The sequence below is a fragment of the Elaeis guineensis genome, chromosome 1, assembly GCF_000442705.2.
Source record: "Elaeis guineensis isolate ETL-2024a chromosome 1, EG11, whole genome shotgun sequence".
Taxonomy (NCBI): Eukaryota; Viridiplantae; Streptophyta; class Magnoliopsida; order Arecales; family Arecaceae; genus Elaeis; species Elaeis guineensis.
The window spans coordinates 3,841,304-3,866,371 of record NC_025993.2 but is presented as its reverse complement, the minus strand read 5'-3'; the positions used below and the strand labels follow the sequence as shown (position 1 = coordinate 3,866,371).

The window sequence follows — 25,068 nt, the reverse complement described above, 5'->3', positions numbered from 1 at the left end:
AAACATAGCAAAAGAGAACTTTGAGGGCTTGGCTTAGCAACTTCAATAATGTTTTGGTGACACTCGGCAGTAGGGGGTAGCCATTCTTTATGAGGATTGCAGATCTAGTTTTAGCTTCGTGGTCTAAGAAGTACTAATTCCTCCATAATTGTGGAGATTCCTTTCAGCATTTTAGGTTTTTCATTTGGCATGTCAATTATAGCTCTAGGATATGCATACACATGTCATTTATGCTACTCTGATCTACTCAATAGATGATGGTTGGTGGAGAGAACTTCTATGAATAAAAAAGTGCTTTTTCTTCCAATCTGCAAAATATTACTGAAATCAAGACAAATTAAGGCACACTAACATGTCTATTGATATTAGGAATATAGAAATCAGACAAGTCTTCTAACACACCTTTATCAGTAAGAGTACAGGTCTTGTAGCCTATGTTATTAGAACATGTCATTAACAAGCAGCGACATACTTAAAGTAAATTTTTTGCAGCTGGATCAGCTTTCATTTCATATCCAAGATGAAGGGTTGTCTGGTCTTGATGGTGTGAATAGTGTTGTGCTGCCTCCAGCATATTGACATGGTAATAGTTTCTGGTATCAAACGTTGGAAGAGCATCAAAATCAGGCCCTGCCGGCACAATACCTGCTTGCTGTGCTCGCTCATTCTCTGCTATCTGAGAACACCAAAAATTTTGAAGTGAGAAATAAGAATGTAGATGCCACCTTGCTACTTTGAGACTGTGTCTGTGAAGATCTAAATAAAATATAAAGAAATAGAATCAATGGAAACAACAAGTGAAAATTTTAGAGACTTGTGACCGAGATGGAGCAGAGGAGCCATTTCTTTGAGGAATCCAAAGTGTCATTAGCACATCATCAAGCCTCCAAAATACCGTTAGTATCGGTATGGACATCTAGGAAAAAATGCCATTTTCTTTGTGAAGAACAAATTAACAGGCATTTTAGCTTTGAAGGGGCTTCAGTTATGGTTGTTGAGATGTTAGAGGTTTGAAGTCAAATGCAACACTGATTTAAACAATATTCTTGCCCATGAAGGGTGTTGGTGCATCGATAAATAGAGAAATCAGCAATCCAGAATTTGGGCTGTAACTAAGGCACTTTTTCGAGTATTGCTTGTCCTATCTCTTGATTCAAACGGTCCATCAATCTGGTTCTCATTCAGATATGACTAATTTTCAGATGAGCCTCCACACAAAGGCTCAATGTTCTATGATATATATACTATCATCATGAAGATTGTTTACAATCTCACCTAGTTTTTATGCCATGCCATACAGGCCACTATGGATGATGACCACATGATTACCACTAGTGGAGCTGAATTCATTTCTTGAAGACAAGCAAATACAAATAAACTCTTGTTTTGTAATATCTCTTGGAAACTATTCTCCTCTGTTAAATTCAACAGTATGTAAAAAAAAATTTGATCAATGAGAAAATGCATTTTAAACATAAGTCACTGTTTCGTTAGTCATGCATTCTAAACATATGAAAATGCATATAATTTGGCTCCATGCTAGTACCACATATAAGTCTAAAAGCATGATAGATGATATCAAATATTTTACGAATATGATATCCATTTCTTTTGTTTATATCAGAAAGAAATAGCAGACAAGGACAAGGAAGAGAGTTTTGTTCTCATTGATACCTTAGCTCTGAGGTACATATTGTCATTTTGGAGTTCTACTTCCTACAGTTCAACAACAAAGAACCACTCAGAGGGAGACATGAATGAAAGAAATCAATACTTTGAATTAAGTTGCAGGGAATAAGTTTAGAATATTACCCTTTTCTGCATATACTCGATCTCTGCAAACAACAGCTCATGCTGATGCGAAAAAAACAATGAGATGCATCAAAAATCAAATTAAAGAGCTGGATGGGCCAAAAAATTCTGAAGTTGCATATTATTAGGTGATGGTACATGCATCATGGTGCCTATGCTGATTTCTGGGGGCAGAACAGAATACAAATTACACTTATTTATATTGACTCGATTTTTAGATCCCATCGTATCTTACATGCTCTACCCCCACCTGTGAACCACAATGATTTCCCTTTTCAATGCTGCATAGCATGATGTTTCATGATTAATAATCATGTACTTCAGATAAGCCATGTGCTGGTGGCAATATGAAGATCTCAGTTTGAAGAAAATATAGATGCAGATTACCTTCTTCGATCTGATCCGTGTGATACCTCTTTCAAGTCTGTTTTCGAGTTGCTTGAGCTCCTTTACAGTCAGAGTGCTCAAAGCTTCACCCATTAAGTGCCTGAAAGGTAGAGGTGGTAGATTAGGAATCATGGTAAGACATAATCTTAAGCTTTGAAAATGCATATACATTGTATTTGAGACCAATCAGTTCTGATCTAAGTTTGAGGTTCACCTGTTTGCATTTTGTAAAATCTGTATCTGGTGGCGCAACTTTGCTGATTCCTGCTGATAGTATTGCTGCAACCACATCATCAAAGAAAATTCAAGATGATCAAATGAATCTTACAAAATTTAAAGGATTTCTGCTCTATCTTTGCTGAAGCTGTCTTCATTAGTGCAATGACATTAATAGAAAACAAATACCTTTTATATGGATAGCATTGGTTTCTTCTAAAAGGCTAAAATGTAATAAATTTGATGATTCAAAAAATGATTTATGCTATTATTTGAAGAATTGTGAGCTGTCAAGGGGCAAACTGAGGAGTTATTTCCCATCTTTTTCAATCCCATGACGATCTCATACTTATTATGGACCAAAATTCATAGTCCTTGATTGGTCTAAATGACAAATGGGCCGGTCTAGACTCAAGATATTTCCTAGTAAGAGAAATTCTTTGTACACCGCACTTGGTGTAGAAAAAATGCACCGCGCCATCTGATTGAGTCATGTAATGCACCGTTTTCCAATGTGTATTTAATATCCGCATTTCTGCTTTTTCTTTTGAAATTTTGCATGATGAAAATGCTTATCCTTTTTTAAAAAAATTATGACATTTTGCGGTCAAATTATGTCTTAATACACATAGGATGTCATAATTTTTCTTCCAAAAGTCATAAAAAGGAAAGGACATTTTCATTATTAAAAATTTAAAAATTTTTAAATGATGAAAATGTCCACCCCTTTCTTATGACATCCTGTGGTCAAATTATAACTTTCTGTATATAAGAAATCATAATTTGATTGCAGGATATTATAATATGGCCATAAGATATCATATTTTTTTAAAAGAGGATGGACATTTTTGCCATTCAAAATTTCAAAAAAAAAAAGCAGAATTGCGAATACTAAATTACATTGAAAAGTGGTGGTTATATGTGGCTCAATTAGGCGGAGTGGTGCAGTTTTTCTACATCGAATGTGGTGTACAAAGAATTACTCTTCCTGATAATGACAATTTAGAAACAAAACTGTTGTGATACCCTACCCAGCCCATCATCGAAATAGGCCCAAAATCAAGCCCAAGAAACAATAGGAAGGAAGGAAAGACCTTCCTTTCCTTTGTTTGAGTCGAAGGAGTCCGACTCCTGCTTCTTCTCAAACTCATTGGATGCTAGGAAACCTTAGCCTCCATTGTCTATAAAGCTGAGCTTCCATTCTATTGAGAAATCAATTGATTGCATTGTCAAAAAAGGAGGAGAAAAAAGTTTTAGCCCAATCGTGGTTGAACCATCATAGGAGATGAGGCATCGCCTCCCATCTCATGGGCACTTTCTCTCCTTCCTTCCTATCCTCGTGTAGCCATTGTTGGCTAAGATCTTCTTGAAAGACCATTAGATCTTGCCGCACCAAGGATCCCCTATTTTCTTTGATTCATCCACCATTGGCCACCATGGCCATTATTGCCATTGCGACCATTACCAAAGGTTGAGCTGGTGCAGATGCTTACCATTGCTACCGATTACCTTGAAGTCCTCTTCATTGGATCAAAGCAAGGCCTCTTGCCTTATTTTGCTTTGATTTTCTTCTTCTTTATATCCGATTGCCCACTGCTGCCACCAGCTGCCATCATTGTTGCTACTGGGGTTGTCGCCTCTTCACTGTTGGATGCCATCGCAGGCTATTGGCCTCAGCCATCCACTGCCATGTTTGGAGGACGAGAGGGAGAAAGGAAAATCTTCTATTTGAAGAAAGAAGACAAGGAAGAGAGAGAGAGATTCGATTTGTTCTTCCCTCTCTCACATCTCTCTCTACATTCTCCCTTTATTGTTATCTCTCTTCTTGGATTTAGGCATAAAAAAAAAAAGAAAGAAAGATAGATTTAGAAGACTTGATGGTAGACCCTAGGTTGATCCCAAAAGAAGATTCTAGGTTTGCTCTATAATTGTTCACTCCTAACCCGACTCTTGCCGGGCATTGTTGGATTTTATCATCGCCAAATTTCTATTGAGCTATAATTTGGCTCTTAATTATAGATTAATCATTTGGATCACCTAGATGGGCTGACACTGGTCATTGGATCCTACTAATCTTGCCCTTCTTCACCTTGATCTTGATCAAGTAACCACGAAACCCATCATAGACGATCTTTGTCATATTCTTGAATCACTAGCTAAGGCATCTAGATCAAACCCACTTGGGCCATCGGATGTTATTATTCGACCAACTGTTCTTCTTCTAAGTTTTCCACCATCGACAATAACTATTTTATAGCTTTTTTTGATTGTTGGTTTTGATTTTGGATGAGAGCAATCATCCCAATAAGAAAATGCAAAGCAAGAAATGTTATGCTTTAGTTTACAAGTCAAGATAAAATCTTAATTTCTTATTTAATTATATAATTTTAAATTAGAAAGTACAAAAAAATTAGATTTAAGATTAATTTGGATATTAAAGCTTTGAAATTAAAACACTATGAGTAATTTATTTATTTTTTATGCTAATGGTTGATTAAGGATGAGTTGGAATTATGTTGATTGGTTGGATATATTAGGCATGGACAAGAAAATAGTTGTAACCGAGTTTGTCATTAGTAGAGATAAGAATTTCTGGATAATAATCATCTATTTATATAAAAATTATTTTTGTGAATTAATGATTTTGATCTATATAGTTTTTGATAGTTATATGCTATACATTTATTTCTTAAGTATATATATGATTCTGTATAAAGTTATATATCACATGTCACTTATCCCAACTTGAGTGGTTTTGGTAATTTTATGTATTAAATTTTACAAAGAAATATGATCTTAAATTATTAATTGAATTGTGTCCTTGAATGGTGGATTGTGGTGCTCTAGGCTTGCTATTTTGTTGATGCATCATTATGGGCTAGAAAATGGTTATGATAGTTTAGAGTTGAGTACTTGTAGTTTTCTGAACTAGCCATTTTATTGATATCCCAATATGGACTATAAATATGATTGTGGTAGTCAGAGTTGAGCACTTATGACCCTCTAGATTAGCCACTATGCTTATGTCCAACCTCATGCTAAAAATGTGATTGTGATAGTCCACGAGATTAGCCACTATGTCGATGTCATGCCATGAGTGGAAAATATAGTTGTAATAATTTAGAGCCTAGCACCTAAATATTATAGGATCTGATACACTATAAATTGAGAAAAGTATTTGATGTGATTTATTATACAAAAAAATATATTTTTTTATATATATTTTATGATCGTGATATCCTATTGTATGAGATTTATATGAGTAATAACTATTGATAATTTTTTATTTATTATTATATTAATATTGATGTGTGAAAATTCTTACTGATCTATGAAGCTCACATCTTTCTTTTCATTTTCAGAGTAATAGGATATATGTATTTTACTATAGGTGGGATCAAGGTTGAAAGAATTGATTAGATGGAATATCATCAATACCAATCAGATGATCAAATTTTATAAATTATACAAGGTTTGGTATTTGTTAATGTGTAATATTCATTTTGAATTCAGATCAATAGTACTCATGGGATTTTAAGATTGTAATGAATTTAAAATCTTGCATATTCTTTAGGATCTTGTCCTAGAAAGTATACGGCCATCATGTGGCCAATCCAGATGCTGGGATCGAGATATGACAAAGTAGTGTCAGAGCTAGGTTATGATTATTAGGGATTATAACTTAATTGATATTTGAACTTAAAGTTGTGATCACTAGGGATGTAATGTACATAGTAGAAATAGATTCAAAGCTCAGGTTTAAGCTCACTAAGCATTATGATAAAAATTTATGCATAAGACTTGGCATATTATGAGTACAAAAGGAATGGATAAGTTATGTCTCTAATTTCAATAAGTAAGATTTGACCTAAGTATAGGAGCTGTAGACCCTAGAATAAAGTATGATATATTGGTAGATTGTGTTATGCTGTGTGTACTTGCTCAATTGTCACTTAGATATTTTTGAAATTCTAAACTTAATATAGGGGGAGATCATAATAACTTTTTTAATTTTATTATTAATTGTTTGATCATTAAAATTTTAGACTTTACTAGCAAGTTGTTTAGGATATGGCCTAAGAAAGAATTACATAGTGTTAAAAATAAACATTCTTCGAGAATCAAACCTATAAGAAGATCATATATGAAACTGGCATGTAAAAGAAAAGTATGTTTGATTCTATTAATGGATTAGATTTTATCAATTGGATATGAGATATGCATCTTGGTAGAATCTTTGATAATTTAAATTATCATCTTTAGATCAGCTTACTTGGTCTTTCTTATATTTGTTGGAGATAGTTGGATGTGTTAAATTCTAATCAGAGTTAGGCTTATGAGCAGGTCTATAGTATCTTGCTATCGATATTTAATTGAGTAGAGAAATTGATTCTGGTGGACTTGTATATGTCTAACATATAAGGGGCGTTCATGTGGTTTGTCGATTGATACTAAGAATTGTAGTGAACGAAGCTCTATAAAAAATAAACAAGTTAATAAGAATGTTGATTTAGAGTTTTCTAACTTGTTAGAATTTTGAGTTAACTTTCCAAGAGAAAAGGTGATCTTGATAGTCTAATTGAACTGTTAGAGAAGTCAGGATTAATTTAAATTTATCTAGAGTTATTAAGTTTTGAGAGGATGGCGAAGCTTATGTCATGCTTCAAACATGGATAGTGGCTCAAGGTTTACTTTTGATGTGGTATGCTCAAGATTTTGTAAGGATAAAAAGATGCAAAAGTTTTGTTCTAGTTTGCCTTAAGTTAAAATTTTGGATCTTCTTGGTTCCGATATTAAGCGGTATTTTGTTAGAATTCACCTAGTCAACCCAGAGGAATCGATGGATTTAGATTAGAGTGTATAGCAGAAGTGTGATGGTTTGAGTTATTTTGAAACTAATTAAATACATTAATTCTTTGATCCAAAAGATATTATGGAAGATTCGAATTAGTTTCCTGGTAAAGGAGTATAATTTTGATAAAGAAAGAGAGAATATTATTTGTTCTTTGACTGATTTAGATATAATTATGCAATTTTAATTAATAGATTTTCTTACCATAGATAATGCTAGGGAGAACTTAGGTATCTTAAAGTTAGTGTTAATGGATTGATGGTTCTTTGATTAGGCTTGGAATTGGAATATTATGGCATAGATCTCCTTTTCTAGCTTTGACATTATGATTTCATATGGTTGTAGAGGCTTGAAATTTTTCTAAAATAAAAATCTCATCAAGCCCAAGAAACAATGGGAAGGAAGGAAAGACCTTCCCTTCCCCTATTTGAGTCGAAGAAAGAGTTTGACTCTGGCTCCTTCTCCAACTCATCGGAGGCTAGAAAACCCTAGCCTCCATCATTTATAAAGCCAAGCTTCCACTGTATTGATCAGTGATCAATTGATCATATCACTGGAAAGATAGGAAAAAAAAGTTTTGGCACAACCATGGTCACGCCATCATTAGAGATGATCGAGGCATCGTGGCCTCCCATCTTATTGGTACCTTTTTTTCTTTTTTATTTTCATACAGCCATCATTGGCTGAAATCTTCTTGGAAGACCGTCGGATGTTGCCGCACTAAGGACCTTCTGTTTTCTTTAGTTTATCCACCGTCAGCCACTGTGGCTATTATTGCCTTTGCAACTATCATAAGAGGTTAAGCTAATGCGGATGCTTGTCATTACCGCTGACCACCTTGTAGTCTTCTTATCATATCAAAGCAAGGCTTCTTTTTCTATTTTGTTTTGATTTCCTTTTCTTTCTATTGGATCGCCCACTACCACTACCAACCGACAACTGCCATCGCTGTAGCACTGCGGCCATCGCATCTTCACCACTAGACACCACCATAGACTGCTGGCCTTAGCCATCCGCTAGGAGAAAGAGAGGGAGAAAGGGGAAAATCCCCTTTTTGAAGAAAGAAGATAATGAAGAGAGAAAGAGAGAGATTTGGTTTGTTCTTTTTTTCTCCCTTCTCTCTCACATCTCTTTCTACCAGCTTTCTTCCTCTATCTTTTTCTCTCTCTTCTTATATTTAGGGATAAAAAAGAAGAAAAAAAGATGGATTTTGAAGACTTGATAGTAGACCCTATGTTGATCCTAGAAGAAGGTTTTGGACTTGTTCTGTATAATAGTTAACTCCAAACCCGACCCTGCTAAGCATTGTTTGATTTTATCATCACCAAATTCCTATTGAGCTATAATTTGGCTTTTGATTTGTAGACTAATCATTTGGATTATGTATATTGGGCTAACACTAGTCACTGGATGCTACTAGCATTGCCTTTCTCCACCTTGGTCTTGATCAAGCAACCTCAAAATCTATCATAGATGATCTTTGTTGTATTCATGAATAACCAGCTAAATCAGCCAGACCTGACCCACTTAGGTTGCCAGATGCTATTATTCGACTAGCTATATTCTTCTTCTAAATTTTCTACCATCGATGATAACCATTTTATGGCTCTTTCTAATTATTGATTTTGATTTTGGATGGGACCAATCATCCAATTAAGAAATACTGAGCAAGGGATTTTATGCTCTAGTTTATAGTCAAGATAAAATCCAAATTTTTTATTTAATTATGTAATTTTTAATTAGAAAGTATAGAGAAATTAAAAGTAAGATTAATTCGAATATTAGAGCTTTGAAATTAAAACACTGGCAATAAGTTATTTAATTTTTATGCTAATGGTTGATTCAGGATGAACTGAAATTATATTGATTGATTGGACATGCTAGGCATGGACTAATAAATAGTTATAACCAAGTTTGTCATCAGTACGTAGAGCGAAAAATTTCTAGACATTGATCATCTATTTATATAACAATTATTTTGTGCATAGTGATTTTGATTTATATGATTTTTGATAGTTGCATGCTATGTGCTTATTTGTTAATTGTATGTATACAAACACACATACATATATACATACATATATATAGAGAGAGATCTGTATGAAGTTATGTATCATATATCACTAATCCTAACTTGAGTAGTTTCGATAATCTTGTGTATTGAATTTTACAAAAGAGTATGATCTTGAATTGTTAATTGAATTGTGTAACTGAATAGTGGGTTGTGGTGCTTTAGGCTATTAATATTGTTGATGCCCCACCACAAGCTGGAAATATAGTTGTGGTAGTCTGTGTGATAAGCCACTATATTGATCCTTACCGTAATCTGAAAATGTGATTATGATAGTTTAGAATTGAGCACTTATAATCCTTTAGATAAGCTACTTTATTAGTGTCTGATCATAGATTGAAAATCTAGCTGTAGTAGTCAGAGTTAAGCACATATGGCCCTCTAGATTAGCCATCATGTTGATATCCTACCACTGATCAAAAATATGATTGTGATAGTTTAGGAGACTAGCCACTATGTCGATATCTTGCCATGAGCCAGAAACATGATTGTGATAGTTCAGTGTCGAGTACCTAAATATTATCGAATCCAGTAACTATAAATTGAGAAAAGTATTTAATATGATTTATTATATAAAAAGATGTACTTTCTTTGCATGTTTTATTATTATGGTATCTTGTGACAGAAGACTTATAAGAGTAACAACTATTACTTATTTTTTATTTATTATTATTATATTAGTGTTGGTGTGTGAAAATTCTTATTGGATTGTAAAGCTTACATCTCCTCTTTTCCTTTTCTTTTTAAGAGTCATAGGATATATGTATTTTTGGTTATAGTTGAGATCAAGATTGAAGGAATTAATTAGATGGAGCATTATCAACACCAATCAGATACTTGAGTTCTATAAATTGTATAAAGTTTGGTATTTATTAATTAAAAATATTTATTTTAAATTGATATCAATAGTGCTCATGTGATTTTGAGGATGTAAAGAAGTTAAGACTTTGTATATTCTTTAGAGCCTTGCCTTAGGGAATATGAGGCCATCGCATGGCTGACCCAGATGCTAGGTTCGGAATGTGACAAATGCGTAGCTGTATCATGCGAGTAGATGATTTGCAGGTAATGATCATGATGAAACAAACAAAGTATAGCATGAGTAGCATACAATAATTCATAAAAACGAATCATTTAGCCATAGTTTTTTGCCTTCGTTATACAATTTGATAACCATCATAGACGGTACAAAAAATTCAAATTATAGAAAAGCTCGTTAACATGCCACAATAATAGAGTTGCACTTCTTTCAAATAACTTGCAAATGCAGTTTATTTTGGTATTGAGGGCATTTTGTTCTTACCAATGGCGGTATAATGGCAAATCTAAGCTAATAACATCATGCCAATTGGTGTGAGTTATGAAATTTCAGGGATCAGCTATAACAAATAAATATGGTTTTGACTAAACGTAAATAAAAGAAAATACTTTCTCTTTCACAAATGATACCGCAACTTGTATGCATTTCATACTCTTTTAAGAAAAAACTAGTTCTTTCATACTTTTCTTCATATTGCTATTACTATCACTTATAACACTATTTTACTAAGAGTATCAATGGCAGTATCCCTTGTCTTGTCTTCCATAGCTTATGATAATTAGGTCCTTTTACTTAACTCTTATTCATTTTTTCTGCAAGTTGTGTTTTTGATTGCATGAAATTTGATGTTGGCAAACAAATAAAAACTCTTGTGAAGTATAAATGAACCTAGAGTGCATAGCACTAATAGTCAAGCCAATGTATGCAAGAAATATGTATTGTTCAGTAGTATTGTTCGCCTATGATTCAACATCTACTTTAGTAAAAGAAATAATTAAGGAGCAGACGAACTTTGATGTATGTCTATGTCAGTGATCTTTTACCTAGAGTAGCTGCACTCTATTTTAGAGTTTTCAATCTTAACCACTTACATGTCGCCTAGGCAACAGTTGTCATCACAATTTTTGGTTTTTTGAAGAGTTGCTATCATAAATCTGAACTTAGGCCAAAGATTTTTAGAGCGAAGGCACATATATATTATAGATATCATTCAGCAAAATTGATGAAATAAAAAGATGATATGATCCCATCTCTATTTGTTGATTGAACTATTGAATTCTTTTGAACATTCAGGCAACGTAGTCAATTGGTTGAAGTTCTCAACCATAGACTAGAATGTATTTTTGACCTTGTTTTCTGACTACAATAAGGCTTTCATAGGACTTTCATAAATATTATATGTATTATTGGGCAAGATCTATCCTTCTTTTAAAACATGAAAATTGAGATAAATTGAAATGAGTTCTGGAAAAAAAATAGTAGATGAATGCTCACTACAAATCATGATTCTATGATAATATTGTTAGCCTATGGCTCAGATGGGTCAGTCTGCACTCCCGCATATGTGATGTATTATTCGTTTCGATCTTTAGCCACTATGATATGGGACCTCACAGAGGAGAGAAGATTCCATTTCATATAAATCAGAGTCTCTCTTAACTCACAACCTATGTAAGATTAATGATGTCCTCCCTCTTACACCATAATATAGCTCTATAATCAAGGAAGAGTCTATGTACAGAGGGATAGGCCCCACAGTCGTAGGGGAGGTCCCTTATCTGGCACATCAATATTGCAGTCAAGGGCTCATGGCTCGGGTAGATTGATCTCCGTTCTTGTATATGTGAGGTATTATCCACTTCGATCTTTGATTGACATGGCATGGGGCGTCACAGAGAAGAAAAGGTCCCATCCCATATAAGCTAGGATCTTCTTTGATTTACAACCAATATGAGACTAATGATGCCCTCCCTCCACTATTATGATTAAGAGCTCATGGCTTGGCATGTGAAGTATTGTCCGTTTTTGCCCATGGGCCTCATGATTGTCTCTTTGAATTTCAATCCAAAAGACACCTTATGTAGGATGAGTGTTTCCTTCCTATATAAGTTAGAGTCCCAGCCTTTTAATTCATAATTAATGTGGGACTAATGATGCCCTCCTTCCTACGCCACAATATAGCCCCCAGTCAAGAAGAAGTCTATGGATAGACGGAAGGTACCATCATCTTTATTTTATTACCGCCCTCCAGTCAAGGAGTTTGTGTACGGATGAGAGGGATCCCACAGTCATAAGGGTGATTCCTTTCCTAGTGTGCCACTGTTGCAACCAAGAGCTCATGGCTCGGCTATTACGTATTGTCCGTTTTGGCTCATAGGTCTCAAAATTTTATCCCTTTGGATTTCAATCCAAAAAGCACCTCATGTAGGATGGGTAGTTCCTTCAGAGTCCTCCTTGACTCACAACTAATATGGGATTAATGATACCTTCCCTCCTACACCATAACAAATATGATTGAAATGAAAAAAAAGAAAATAGAGGAAAAGCAATTATGGTTCAAAAGCAATGAGGTATTAGTTGAATCATTCCTAGACGATATCACTAAAATTCACTACCTTATTAGCATAAAGAAAAGTATTGGAGTTGATGCAAAGTGATTCTAATTTGCAAGAAAAATCTTTTCATTACCTCTTACATTATAAGGAATGACAACTTCAAATATATGTTATCCATAAGAAAAAGGACTCCGACATAGTCTTAATAGTTAGTAGTATCATCACCCTCATCTCTTAGTAGATCTAGCCCTTTACACCCTTACAACTCTCAAAGAAAGGTTGTAAACCACCTTAATCCACTATTCTCAATCAAACCTATCAAATATATCCAAGAAAAGCAACAATCAATGGAAATAAGAAAAAAAATCTGTGCAATCAATATATCAACAAAATATTCAAAGATACATGTAAGGCTATGAACAAACAACAAAAAGATCAACTGTACAAATAATTTACTGACTTGCTTTTATGCCTTTATGAGCATGAAGAATTTTAACTGATAAGCATATGAGGCAAAAATATATGGACTTCAGAGAAATCTATTTTAGATTAAATTGCCATGTCTTTCTTACTTGAGAATTAATCTCTATGGTGGCACCTGAGTTTGAACTGTTGGCACATGCCTTCTTGTACCTATCAATTGTTGATCTTATGCTGAACAAAAGAGTTGCCAAACCAAAAAAAATTAGATCCATTTTAATAAAAATTATATATTTAATTACTCATAATTAGAAGTTGAATTGTCTAATAGAAAAGCATATTGATATATCATGTTGCATTTTAAAAGGACATGTAAGAGAATCATGGAGAGAATTATTAAAAATAGTTTGATGAGTTACTGAAGTAACAATTAGTTATCAATAGTTCAAGGAACTAAAATTTAAACTTACAATATAAATTATTAAGGAGACGATCTTTTCAAGTGCTTCATTAAGGTTGTTGACATTGGTTACTAAAAATAGAGAAAAGAAAGTTAAACACTATTTTAGACATTAAGAATCATATGAAATCACCTTTAGTAACATTTTCTAACCATATAATTTTCATGCTCTCTAAAAGATTTTTATCCTAATGGACTTGAGCCAAAATATGTTCATTAAAGAAACTTAATAGATATGGCTTTGTTATCCAAAAATTTAAGTCATAGATGGAGGCAATGCAACCATCTCACTAAATTTTAAAAAGAGAAATAAAGATAATGAGAATAGTGCTTAGATACTATAGAGTATCATGTAGCTATTGCTTAGACAGTGCTTTGATAAATATAATATGACTTGATTACCACCTTTTATGATAACTATATAAGAAATATTTTTTTAATTTTTAATAGGAGCTATTGTTGTTAAAATCTTATCATTCAAGTTATGCATCTTACAATCTAGATAAAATGGCCATAAACAATCCGGACCTTATCTTTGAATCATTATCTATTAAGAAATTAGAATTTAATGTCATATTATGGATTATGTAGTCCAATTTCTATAATTCATTAAATTTTATAGATTTTAAATTATTTCTAGATCTTGGTTAGTAAGGTAACTAATATAGTATTGGAGTTTATGGACTTAAAAGAGAAATTTTTATATTTTTTAACCACATTCTAAATAAAATGATAATTAATTGGCAGATGGTACAAATATAGATCTTGAATAATCAGGCACAATATTTGTTTATTAGACATTCCATATATATGAACTTATAAGGAAGCAAATTAGATTTCTTAAATGTATGTGATGCTAGAGCGGGTTGCAAGTCCTAACAACATAGATCGTGGGTTCTAACCACATGGGTTATAGGTTTAGGCTACATAGGTCTCAAATCCTATAAACTTGGGTCAACTAGTTTTTTTATGATTACTTATTTTTCTATCCATTTTTTGTCTAAGTTAGGAGAGTTTGATATTAATAAATTTTGAAAAGTTTTAATTGTTATGAGTTTATTGTTAATAACTTTTGATGTTGTTAGAAAAATTTGCATTACAATTATTGGAGTTAGAATGAAATTTGGAATCCCACATTGAAAAGTTTAAGAATTGAGTTCCTATATATTACCTACAAATATCCTATTGGAGCTACTCTTGTAGTCATCCTAGAGATACTTGAGTTATTAACTAGTGAAAATTCTATTATAGGAACTATTCTTCCCTTGCCTTTCCTCTTTTTTCTCTCTTTTCTCTTTTGCTAAATCTCTAGGATTTGTGAGTGAATGTGTAAAAGTTGTATCCTTAAAGTAGCTAGCTAAGATAGTATTTTTAATCTTAGAATAAAGTGATTTGCATCTGTTTCTCTTTTAATAACGGTCTTTCTTATGTTATACATACCATAGTGGGGTTTCTACCTTGCTACAATTGGTTAAGCCAACATACTCTCTCTTTTAGTTCAGTATATTTTTTGGTTCTTTATTCATCAATTCTATATTCATCTTATACTTTTAATTTTTGCATTTCTTGTATATTTTAAAAATCTTAAATAATTCAAAAAGATCTAATGATCTATAATTCGATCGATGATGAATCTAATCCAATCCACTATATATATGATTTATGACTCAACATCAATCCTAACAACATTGATAGGATTATTTTGCTAAATATTTTTGTGAGGATCTCCGCACAAGCATGTATTTTATTTGATATTGGTTGTACACAAAGGATATTTAGATACTTATATAGGGATAAGGAAGCCAAATAATAACTTTTGGTTGATTTTTTTTAGATAAGATCTTATGCTTCATAAATGGTTGGAGTTGACCATGGATTGATTATGATGTTTATGATTCAGTTTGACTAGAATTGGACTCTTAGCCTAGTATGTAGATTTGAATCTAAATAAAGAGAGTATAAGAGAACCTGTGTGGTTGTGTGTTTAGTCCTTAGCTGTGGGGTTTTTTGGAACCTATTAGGATTGTTTGCCAAGTAGCTTTCATGGAAGATGGGCATGGACATTGAGTGGTAACAAGTAGAGATTGTAATATTGAGGTCACAATATAGTAGCAAGCATAGGCTCCAAATAACAAGTATAGACTGTGATGATGGAGTGAGATGATGATGCAAAAAGTATCGAGAAAAGAGCTGCATTAATTTTGATATTGATCTAGAGAGTAATAGGATGGATGGTAGTGGTAGCGCAATAGAGCCAAATGAGATCTTGAGAGATGCCTTGGAGGAGCATCGATTGGCAATAGAGTTGCAATACATTGAAAATGATAGTACACCAAATTAGAAGAAGAGAAGACATGATGATTTGCAATGGCATTAAAATAATTAGAGCTTGGAAGGTAGAGGTGGTGAATGGGCAAAGACTTAAACTTTAAAATTCAAACTTAGTAGGCCATTATGTTTGGGCTAGTGGTTACCTGGGCTTATTGGGTGTATTTTGGGCTTTTAGTGAGTTATATTTATATTTGCTCATATCGGATTTTATTGGTTGCAACTATATTGAATTGCTTGGTTGCTTAAGCTCGGGAGCCCTATATCTCTCTTTCTGTCCCCCTTCTTTATCTAGCCTTGTACTTCATTTTATTTATCATATGACATATTATGATGGGTTACCACCATTTTGCTCAAAAGGTAGTTTACTATTGTAAAGTATAATAAGTAATTTAAATGCTTGACTTGTATAGATTATCATAAATTCTTTTAGTACAATGCAACATTTATGAAATCATTCCATGCATTCTAATAAATCTATAAAAGTTGAATTTTGATTTTAAATTTCTAAATGATTAAAAATAAAAAAAATAAATGATGCATGATGCAAGTTAAATGGATGGAGTTTTACAGGAATTATTCTTATAGGATTGATAAGTATATTCCAATTGTTATTAAATATTTTTTATTTTCTTAGTTTAATTTATTATTTAGAGGAAAATTACTGCAATAGATATCTATGCAATTAAAAATTAGATTAAAATTTTAAAAATATTTAATCAAATCATTTATGTAAGTGATATATAATAATTATATGTAGCAAAGCTTAATTAAAAATTTTATATATTTTTGCATTCTCAGTGATAAATTAATATTAAACATGAACTATTATGCAAGCGGATGTCTAAAATTATCAAACTTATCTCATTCTTTCTTAATTTTATTTTCGATCTTTTTTTATGGTAATGAAAATTGATAAAAATATTTTTTTTGAAAATATAAATTATTTTTTCAAATTTTTTTCTCTTACAGCACTATTTGGAGTCTAAATATAAAGAGCAAATAAAAAGTGATCCATTTATCAATTATAAATATTTGAATACAAATTCTCATAAATTGAAAACGTGTCTAATTAATTTATAAACAACATGCCTCACTGGTCGATCACATTTCTTGATCAGTGTACTCTCGTTAGTTTCTTAGTATCCCTTTATAATATTGATGTCTCATAAATTGGTACATTAATTTTGATATTTGATAATTATATTTAATTATAGATCAAATGAAAAGCCTATTATGTTTCATTCTACATTTATAATAGACTATACGAAATGCTTCATTGTCCTGTTTATATTTTTTGACCTTATAGTATTTCTTCTATTGCCAAATATTTATTTACAACAAATGGACATTACTGCATAAGTAATGATATATTTAAATTACAAGCTGAGTCATTTAAGAAGACAAAGGATTAAATTAAAAACAAAAGGTTAAATTGATTTTTGGGTCAAATAAAAAGTAATCTATTGGTATGGAAGTTATATACTAAATTAAGAGAAAGAAGAGAAGTTTGTAGATGAAAAAAAATTATATACATGATTTATTATTCTTATATATATCTTGACAATCCATGTTTATCTTGAGTACACTTGTCCTTGTGTGATTGTCGAGAGGTGATTTTGGTTTAATGTTGGGTTAAGCAAGTATATATCCCACTTATGGTATTAATTGTCTCGATCTTCCAATGCCAAACAACAATCACAATCTAAGTGTACTAGAAATCCATATAATCAAGAATTATAGTATTGACACATATATAAAATAAAATAAAAGAATTTTAAATTTTCTTACAGATGCATCAAGTGAGAATATACCATATATCATATAAAATAAGAAGTCAAATTGTTGATCTTGATTAAGACATATTAAAACACGTATCTAAGTTCAACTAATTTGAAAGGTTCTAGATCTTTGATGGAATTAGAAAATAATATCATGCCATTAAAAATATTTAGTTACAAATCATATATTTACAAGTAAGAATTTTTCAAACCTATGACATTTAAATTTTAAAAAATATTTTAGATCATTTTTAATATGTTTCATATTGACAAGTATAATATTTTAAATTTATGAAAACAATAATAAGATTCTAATTTCTGAACATGTTCAAAATAGTATACCATATCATTCTCTATTTTCAAAAATATAAGTTAGATGTCGTGTAATCCACTTTCATTAAATTAATAATGAAAAATATTATAGATAAAAATAAATGTTATAAAAAATAAAAATCATAAGCCATCAACATGTTGATGGGGAGGCTAGAATTAAAGTATCTTGACTTCAAATCATTTATGGTCAAAGTTAAATAAATACAAAACAAAGAACTATATGACAGTAAACCATAAAATCCTAATATGTAATTTCTTATCAAAGGTTATATGTCAAATAATTTTCAAACTAAATTCAGATCATTTATCATTTATGATAAGTACGAAACCAATCTAACTTTTAAAGAACATAATTTTCCTCCCAAAAAATATATACAATAATTTAAAAAAATGATATTAATGAATATAGATAACCTTTTAATATCAAATTATGGTTAATGGTTCCACTTCACTATCACTTTCGCTTTAAGGTTTGAAAATTCTTACAATCAATTTATCAAAGTTTTGTTCAATTTTCTCCCCCTTTCTAATTCTCAAAATATAAATAAGACTCCTCAAATTTAGATTATATTTATGCACTTCTAAATCATTCAAGCAATTTTCCTTACTTTCTATACTTTCTTCTTGTCTAAGCATATACATCAATAATTACCTCCTAAATTGAATTTATCTATGTACGATGTTAAATTGTATGCTTGTGTTCTCGAGTTAATCCTTTTTGGCCCTTGATGATAACTTATTATACCAAAACTTTAGTGCATATTGATTGTTGTCATGGGTTTATAATAGCAAACAAGGTCCTCTAATCAGTTTGATTTTAATCCAATAACCTTAACACCCCTTCTCTCTCCTCATGATCATAATAATTTATTCTTCTTAGATAATGTTTTTTTTCATATGAGAAATGGTAAAAGGTCAACACTTCTAGAACAAAAAAAGATAACAAACTGGCTAGCCTTGATCCAATAATTAAATCTCTTAGTGAAATGTTATTTAGAGAGGAAAGATGAGAGATGAAGTGCTTTCTCTCCATCTCGTTTCCACCACAACTATTATCTCTTAATTAGGAGATATTAATTAGGTTAGAATTTAACAACCTTATTACCTAATAATAGTAAGGTTATCTTCATAAAATGCATGCTATTTTTATTTAAAATGCAATTTAGGAGGTTTCAATTAACCTACAAATGATTCAGGATACACGATGCTACCATGGATCAAAGCTAGCAACCTTTTATGAATGCATTAGTGCCCTTTGATTTGTGTCCACTTGAATGCTTGCAAAAATTTTGTATATATTTTTTAATTACTATTAATAATTTTTATATTGATTATTACAATTGTTATTATTGTTTCTATTATTGTTGCTCGTAGAGGTATACAAAAAAGTGACAAAATCATAAAGTGCCTATTCAAATCGGTCTTTTTTGATCTAGTTATATCATTTTTTTTTTTAAAAATTAGTTTGAGATACTCTTGAACAGAAAAAATTTGATTCGATTTCGATTTTATTTTTTAGAAAATCAGTGCAAACCAACAAATCCGATACACACACATACACATATATATATATATATATAAACTAACCTGATTTGACCTAGCCCATATGTATATATATATTTAAGCAGACTCGCATTGACCCAACCAGACCCAATCCATTTATATGTAAGTATCTATATTTAAACCTACCCGACCTACATGTGTATATGTACATATATATTTCAAAATTTAAATATTTTTATATGTTTAAACTTAGTCCGGTCCATTGAACATCAATTCTATATAAAATGAAATTTTTATATTTAGACTTAGTGCAATCAATGTAGCCCAAACTATGGAACATCAACCCAAATAAACTGAATGAAACCAAATCGAGTATTTCGGATCAGGTTGAATCGGTTTCTCTTTCAATTTAGGCTTTAGAAAAACAACTAAGTCAGCTCGGTTCCAAAAATAACTCTAAACTGATCTGGTCTGAACCGTATACACTGCTAGTTGCTCCCGTTGTTATTATTAATTGTAGCCCTCCTAATGTTGTAGTCCCTTTATGATCTTTGTCACGTACTATTATTTTTGTCTGATCTATGCTTCTTTCATGTCAACACGTACAGGAATGTGCTTGTATACCAGTTCGAGACAATCTCTAACATTTTATTTGTAGAATATACTCGGTTGCAGAAAATACGCATTCATATTCTCTCGGAAGGCTTGTAAAGATGTACCTGTACATAAGACCAGTTATCAGAGAGGACATTAAAGAAGAATAGATATTACCAAAAAAAAAAAAAAAAAAGGGATGAAGAAGAAGAATAGAGATGATGTCATGCAGTGCTTTTTTACGTACACAGTAAAATCTAGTATGCAATGTCGTGTCAGAACCATGGAAAGGTAATGCTCGTCATGAGGCACACAGAAATTTCGTTGGGTGCAACACAATAGTTGAACATGAGATGATTACAGTAAGCTTTTAAAATCTTTCTTAGATTATAATTATCATAACGAAAAGGGAAAAAATATCTACATTTTCCTTGTTCCTATTTTAATTGAGTGAGAGCAGAGAAGACTGCAGCGTCGTCGAGTAAAATCCAGTCTTTTTTTTTTTTTTTTGGTGATTTGTAAAATCCAGTCTTGATTGGGTTCTTCTTGCTCTTCTTCCGGTCTGTGTTCCCTTGATGTTGACAATGAAGCTAAATGCATGAAAAGGTGAAAGAAAGAACCAGAGAGGAATTTGTAAGGACGAAAGCTAACAAAAAAGCTATGATGGCCACCGAGTTGTGGGGAATGACAGCAAAGGCACGGGGCCCAAGAAATATCTCATAACCAATCACAAAGAGCCTTCATCCTTCACCGGTGTCCGAAGTCCAGCAACTACCCATAAAAGAGGAAGGCAGACATGGATGATGGGTTTTAGCCGCTTAGCACCAGAAGAGAAATCCGGCAGGGAGAAAAGCAGTTTCCATCTCCATATCACAAGGTTTAATGACCAGAAAAACTTTATGACTTACTTGAACAGTGAAAGCTGAAACCCAAGTTAGCTTTCAGGAAGGTTCAACTTATAAATAAAGGGAGTGGTGCTCTTTGTGCAAAAGCCGGTTCAAGACAGTTTTAAAAAGGAACCTTAGAGACTCTACTAAATGATTGATGAATAGATATCTGGCTCATTTTCCCGTATCTTTAGAATGCAGTCCATACAGGAGGTGCTCTAACAATGGGAGACCCTTATTTTGTCGGAATTAGTTGCACAGGGTGGGAGGGTGTGTGTGTTGTTTGGGGGGGGGGGGGGGGGTGTGGATGGAGAGAGAGAGAGATGGCTAGAGAGTACTGCAGATTGACGAGCCAGAAGTGTAACACGAGAAAGGCAAAGGCAAAGAGGAAGCGAAGGGAAGAAGAAAACCTTAAATGCAAACCCATAATATGATCGGAAGTTTATTGAAACGACTGGAGATGTTACCATTTCGTGGAGTCCTTTGGAAAATATTATAATCGAAAAGTCAACTACAAAGTTTCCTTAACAAAACATTGGTACGTCGGAAAAGAAATCCTATACCAAGAACATAATATCATCCATCTTAATTTTTCGGTGTAAGTCTGAACATAAGAAAAGAGTATGAGAAAATATGAGAAGAACATGTAAAGACAAATTAATAAGATTTACTTCACTATTTCTTTCTTTCCATCCCAAGAAAACTTCTTAGTACATACGTTCTAATACCAGAGTAGTAAGTCGTGTACAGATCGAATTCATATAACAAGAATGTTAGGCAAAACTCAAACCCTTTTTAGTTGCCCTAGTCAAGGTAAAACTCTTCCTCTATCCTCATGGTAAGACCAAGCACGCTGCTTTTGCTTGTTAATTTCTTACTACATAAAGTAATGATCACTTGATCATTCCTTCCTATATAGAATCTTAACAACAAACTAATCTCATAGCAATAATAATAATAATAAAAGCTGAATTAAATGTGATAATTTGAAAGGGTAATTTTAAATAAGAAAAAAACCATTTGGATCAGGGATAAAAGGGAAGCAAATAAATTGAAGAGGAGCAAAACTACCATCATTAACATTCTAGAACTTTAAAAAGAATTTGGCTTGGCCATAGAACAAATGAAGCCATAAAATTAACTTGATATGAGCGAAGGAAGAGAAGGCGTCATCAAAGCATACCTGTTATTGGCGTACTCATAGAGGCGGCCCCGGCTGGAGAAGACAATAAGGGCAACCTCAGCATCACAAAGGACAGACAACTCATAAGCATTCTTCAGCAGTCCATTTCGGCGTTTGCAGAAAGTGACCTGCCGGCTTGTGGTGTTCTCGATCCTCTTGATCTCAATCTTTCCTCTACCCATGATCTCTCTTTCACCTCTGTCTGCTGAAGTTGGTCTAGAATATTGCCAAGAACAAAGAAAAAATCATCATCTAAACTATAAATGAAATGATGGGACTAACATGGCCTAGACCTTCACATACTGACATATTGACTTATTAATTTCCATAGATCAAAAGGTATTCAAGCAAAATTAAAAGCAACAAAAAAAAAAAAAAGGAAAAAAAACATGAAAGCAAGTAAGAGAGAAAAGGTGGGAACTTTGAATGGGTTAGGGTTCGGAAAAGAAAGTGAGAAAAAAATTAAGGCGAAGACAAGAACAGAATACATATATTCATGAGACAAGATCATGACAAATGGATAACGATGCATACGTGAAGTTTAGTTTCTTTAAATTCTGACAAATGAAACAGTTTATGAACGAGATGTACGGCTCAAATCTCGATTCTCTAACAAATACAAACAAACAAAAAAAAAGAAAAAACTAGGGCAACCAAAATACGTGGAAGAAAAGATTTTTGTTATAGAACAAAAGGAAAGTTTTTTTTTTTTTTTTTCTTGACAAAGATATATTCAAGAACATGTGAAAAGATAACCCTAAAAACTAGACATGGAGCAAACGATCCGATCCGACAAAGCTACTGTTTTCGTGGAGCAAATCTAGCGAGAAGCGAGAACAAAGTCGCATTTTGTTGGTGACGCAACCAACGTTCCGATCGTTAAAAACGGATAATATCAGCAAAAAGATCGCCGAAGATCCAGCAAAAAAAAAAAAAAACCTATAACAATGACACCTCACGATTTCTAGCAACCCCCAATTCCGGTATTATCATAAAAACTATTCCTCAAGAAAGGAAACAAATATCAAAAAGCCGAAACAACAAAGAAAGAAAGAAAGACAGAAATTGTTCTCAAAAAAAAAAAAAAAAAAAAAGGAAAAAACTACCACTCCGGGAACTCAGCTTCCACGCCGGAAGAGAAGGTGAAGTCCAACACCGCAAATTCCGAGGGAAAAGAAGGGAGCTCAGCGCTCTCTCTCTCTCTCTCTTTCCACTGCATGCAATTGGCATCGGATATGTGGGTTTCCTCTTAAAGAGTGGAGGGTGGGTTGGCTGGGTAAGCTGTACCGCCGGATGGAGTTTGTGCTACTATATCTTCGATATAAAATGTCATGGGTTAGCTCCATCATTTTGTCGTTATTGGAGTGATTGTTAGGAGATTGAGAGGTTGCGGTGGAGCAGTTGACAGGGAAGTGGTGGGGACTGGGGGGGCACTGCTAGGACTGAAAAGCGCGCGGTAAAGTGAAAACGATCGGTGGCGCCTCCTCCGCACGTGATCTCCCCAAGCCATAATAATTCCTTCTCAGATTAGGGTTAGGTGGGGGAATTAAGTAATGAATAGACTAGACTCTCGCATAACTATGAGGTCAAGGGAGTTTGGATTCTAGAAGTAACAAAACCTTATTGAAGCTTGGCTTGGCAATACCTGCCACAGATCTTTTCTTGATTCGTTATTCATAGAAGAGGTGACATGGTGAATAAGAAATTAATCGTTGCGGTGTATTTTAAAGTTTTTTTTCTTTCTTTTAAAGTTTTTCTTTCTTTTCATTTCTTTCATCTATAAATAGTTTTTTTTTGTATGTTCTTTTTTAATTTTTTTTGTAACTTGCATGTATCTCTTCTCAAAATATTAAAACTTCCACATGTTTCATGTTAACGCTGTCCCTTCTACCCACGTACATCACATTACATCCATTCCTGCTTCATTCCATTGGCCAAGAAATCTGATGGCATTCATGCAGTCTCAAATGTCTTTCAAGGATAACTGGTTCTTAAATGTTTGCACTTAATATCTAAATAATGCGAGTGAAAGAGGATATGCGCAGATATGCTCAAGAACACACAAAAGTGGTGCAACATAAAGTGGTGATCCCAAGCAATACAATTTTAAGTTTCACATCAAGTTAGTAAAAGTACAATTATATTAGATGTAGCTTTTAGTACTACATTATCATGTCTGTTAATTAACATGATGCCCTACCGGTGCCAAGGTTTTTTTCTTTATATATATATATATATATATATATATATATTCAAAAAGAATAAAAACACATCCCTGTTTGTAGAAAATCAAAACCAAATTATTGATAAGGTTATGGATAACATCATCACCATATCATCAGGTTATTGTAGTGATATCATGAAGATAAATATACCTTGTGTCTACTTACCATGTGCTACCCTCATATGCTTGTATATTTTTATGGCTAGCAAGAACAAATACCTATGGTATTGTATCCATCACAACTTTTGAAGGTTATACCATGAAGCCTTAGTGCTCTCTAACATTGGCCTTACCTTTTTTCATTTTTATACTTGTAGTTAGTGCAATTTCAAGTTTCTTTTGTTTTCCTAACAGAAAAACACTAAGAAAAGCAATAATACATAAGAACAATTAATATTTACACTTTTCCTGGTGAGTACTATTAATAAAAACTAATTATAAGCTGATATAAAAATGTAGCCAGAAACTTCTTCTTCTTCTTTTTTTTTTTTTTTTTTAAAGTCATGGTTCAGATTAGGCAGATTCAACAATGCACTGTAAATTCTATTGGATTTTCCTTTCCTTCTTTTCTTTTCAAGAAAAATGGGTAGAAACCCTATGTATCTGAATCATATCATTAAGTAGTTGGAAATGTAAAAAATT

The 25,068-nt window shown here is 32.6% G+C and overlaps 1 protein-coding gene across 1 annotated transcript; it reads right to left on the bottom strand.

Annotated features, from left to right (window-relative positions):
- Positions 1–337: 337 nt before the first annotated feature.
- LOC105034563 (agamous-like MADS-box protein AGL11) lies at positions 338–23,423 on the bottom strand. Its single transcript, XM_010909778.4, has 8 exons — positions 23,309–23,423; positions 22,203–22,418; positions 13,286–13,367; positions 2,414–2,478; positions 2,200–2,299; positions 1,813–1,854; positions 1,675–1,716; positions 338–676 (listed from the first exon to the last, which is right to left on the bottom strand). The coding sequence occupies exons 2-8, from the start codon at positions 22,382–22,384 to the stop codon at positions 473–475; spliced, it is 717 nt and encodes a 238-aa protein (XP_010908080.1). The 5' UTR covers positions 22,385–22,418; positions 23,309–23,423; the 3' UTR covers positions 338–472.
- Positions 23,424–25,068: the final 1,645 nt, after the last annotated feature.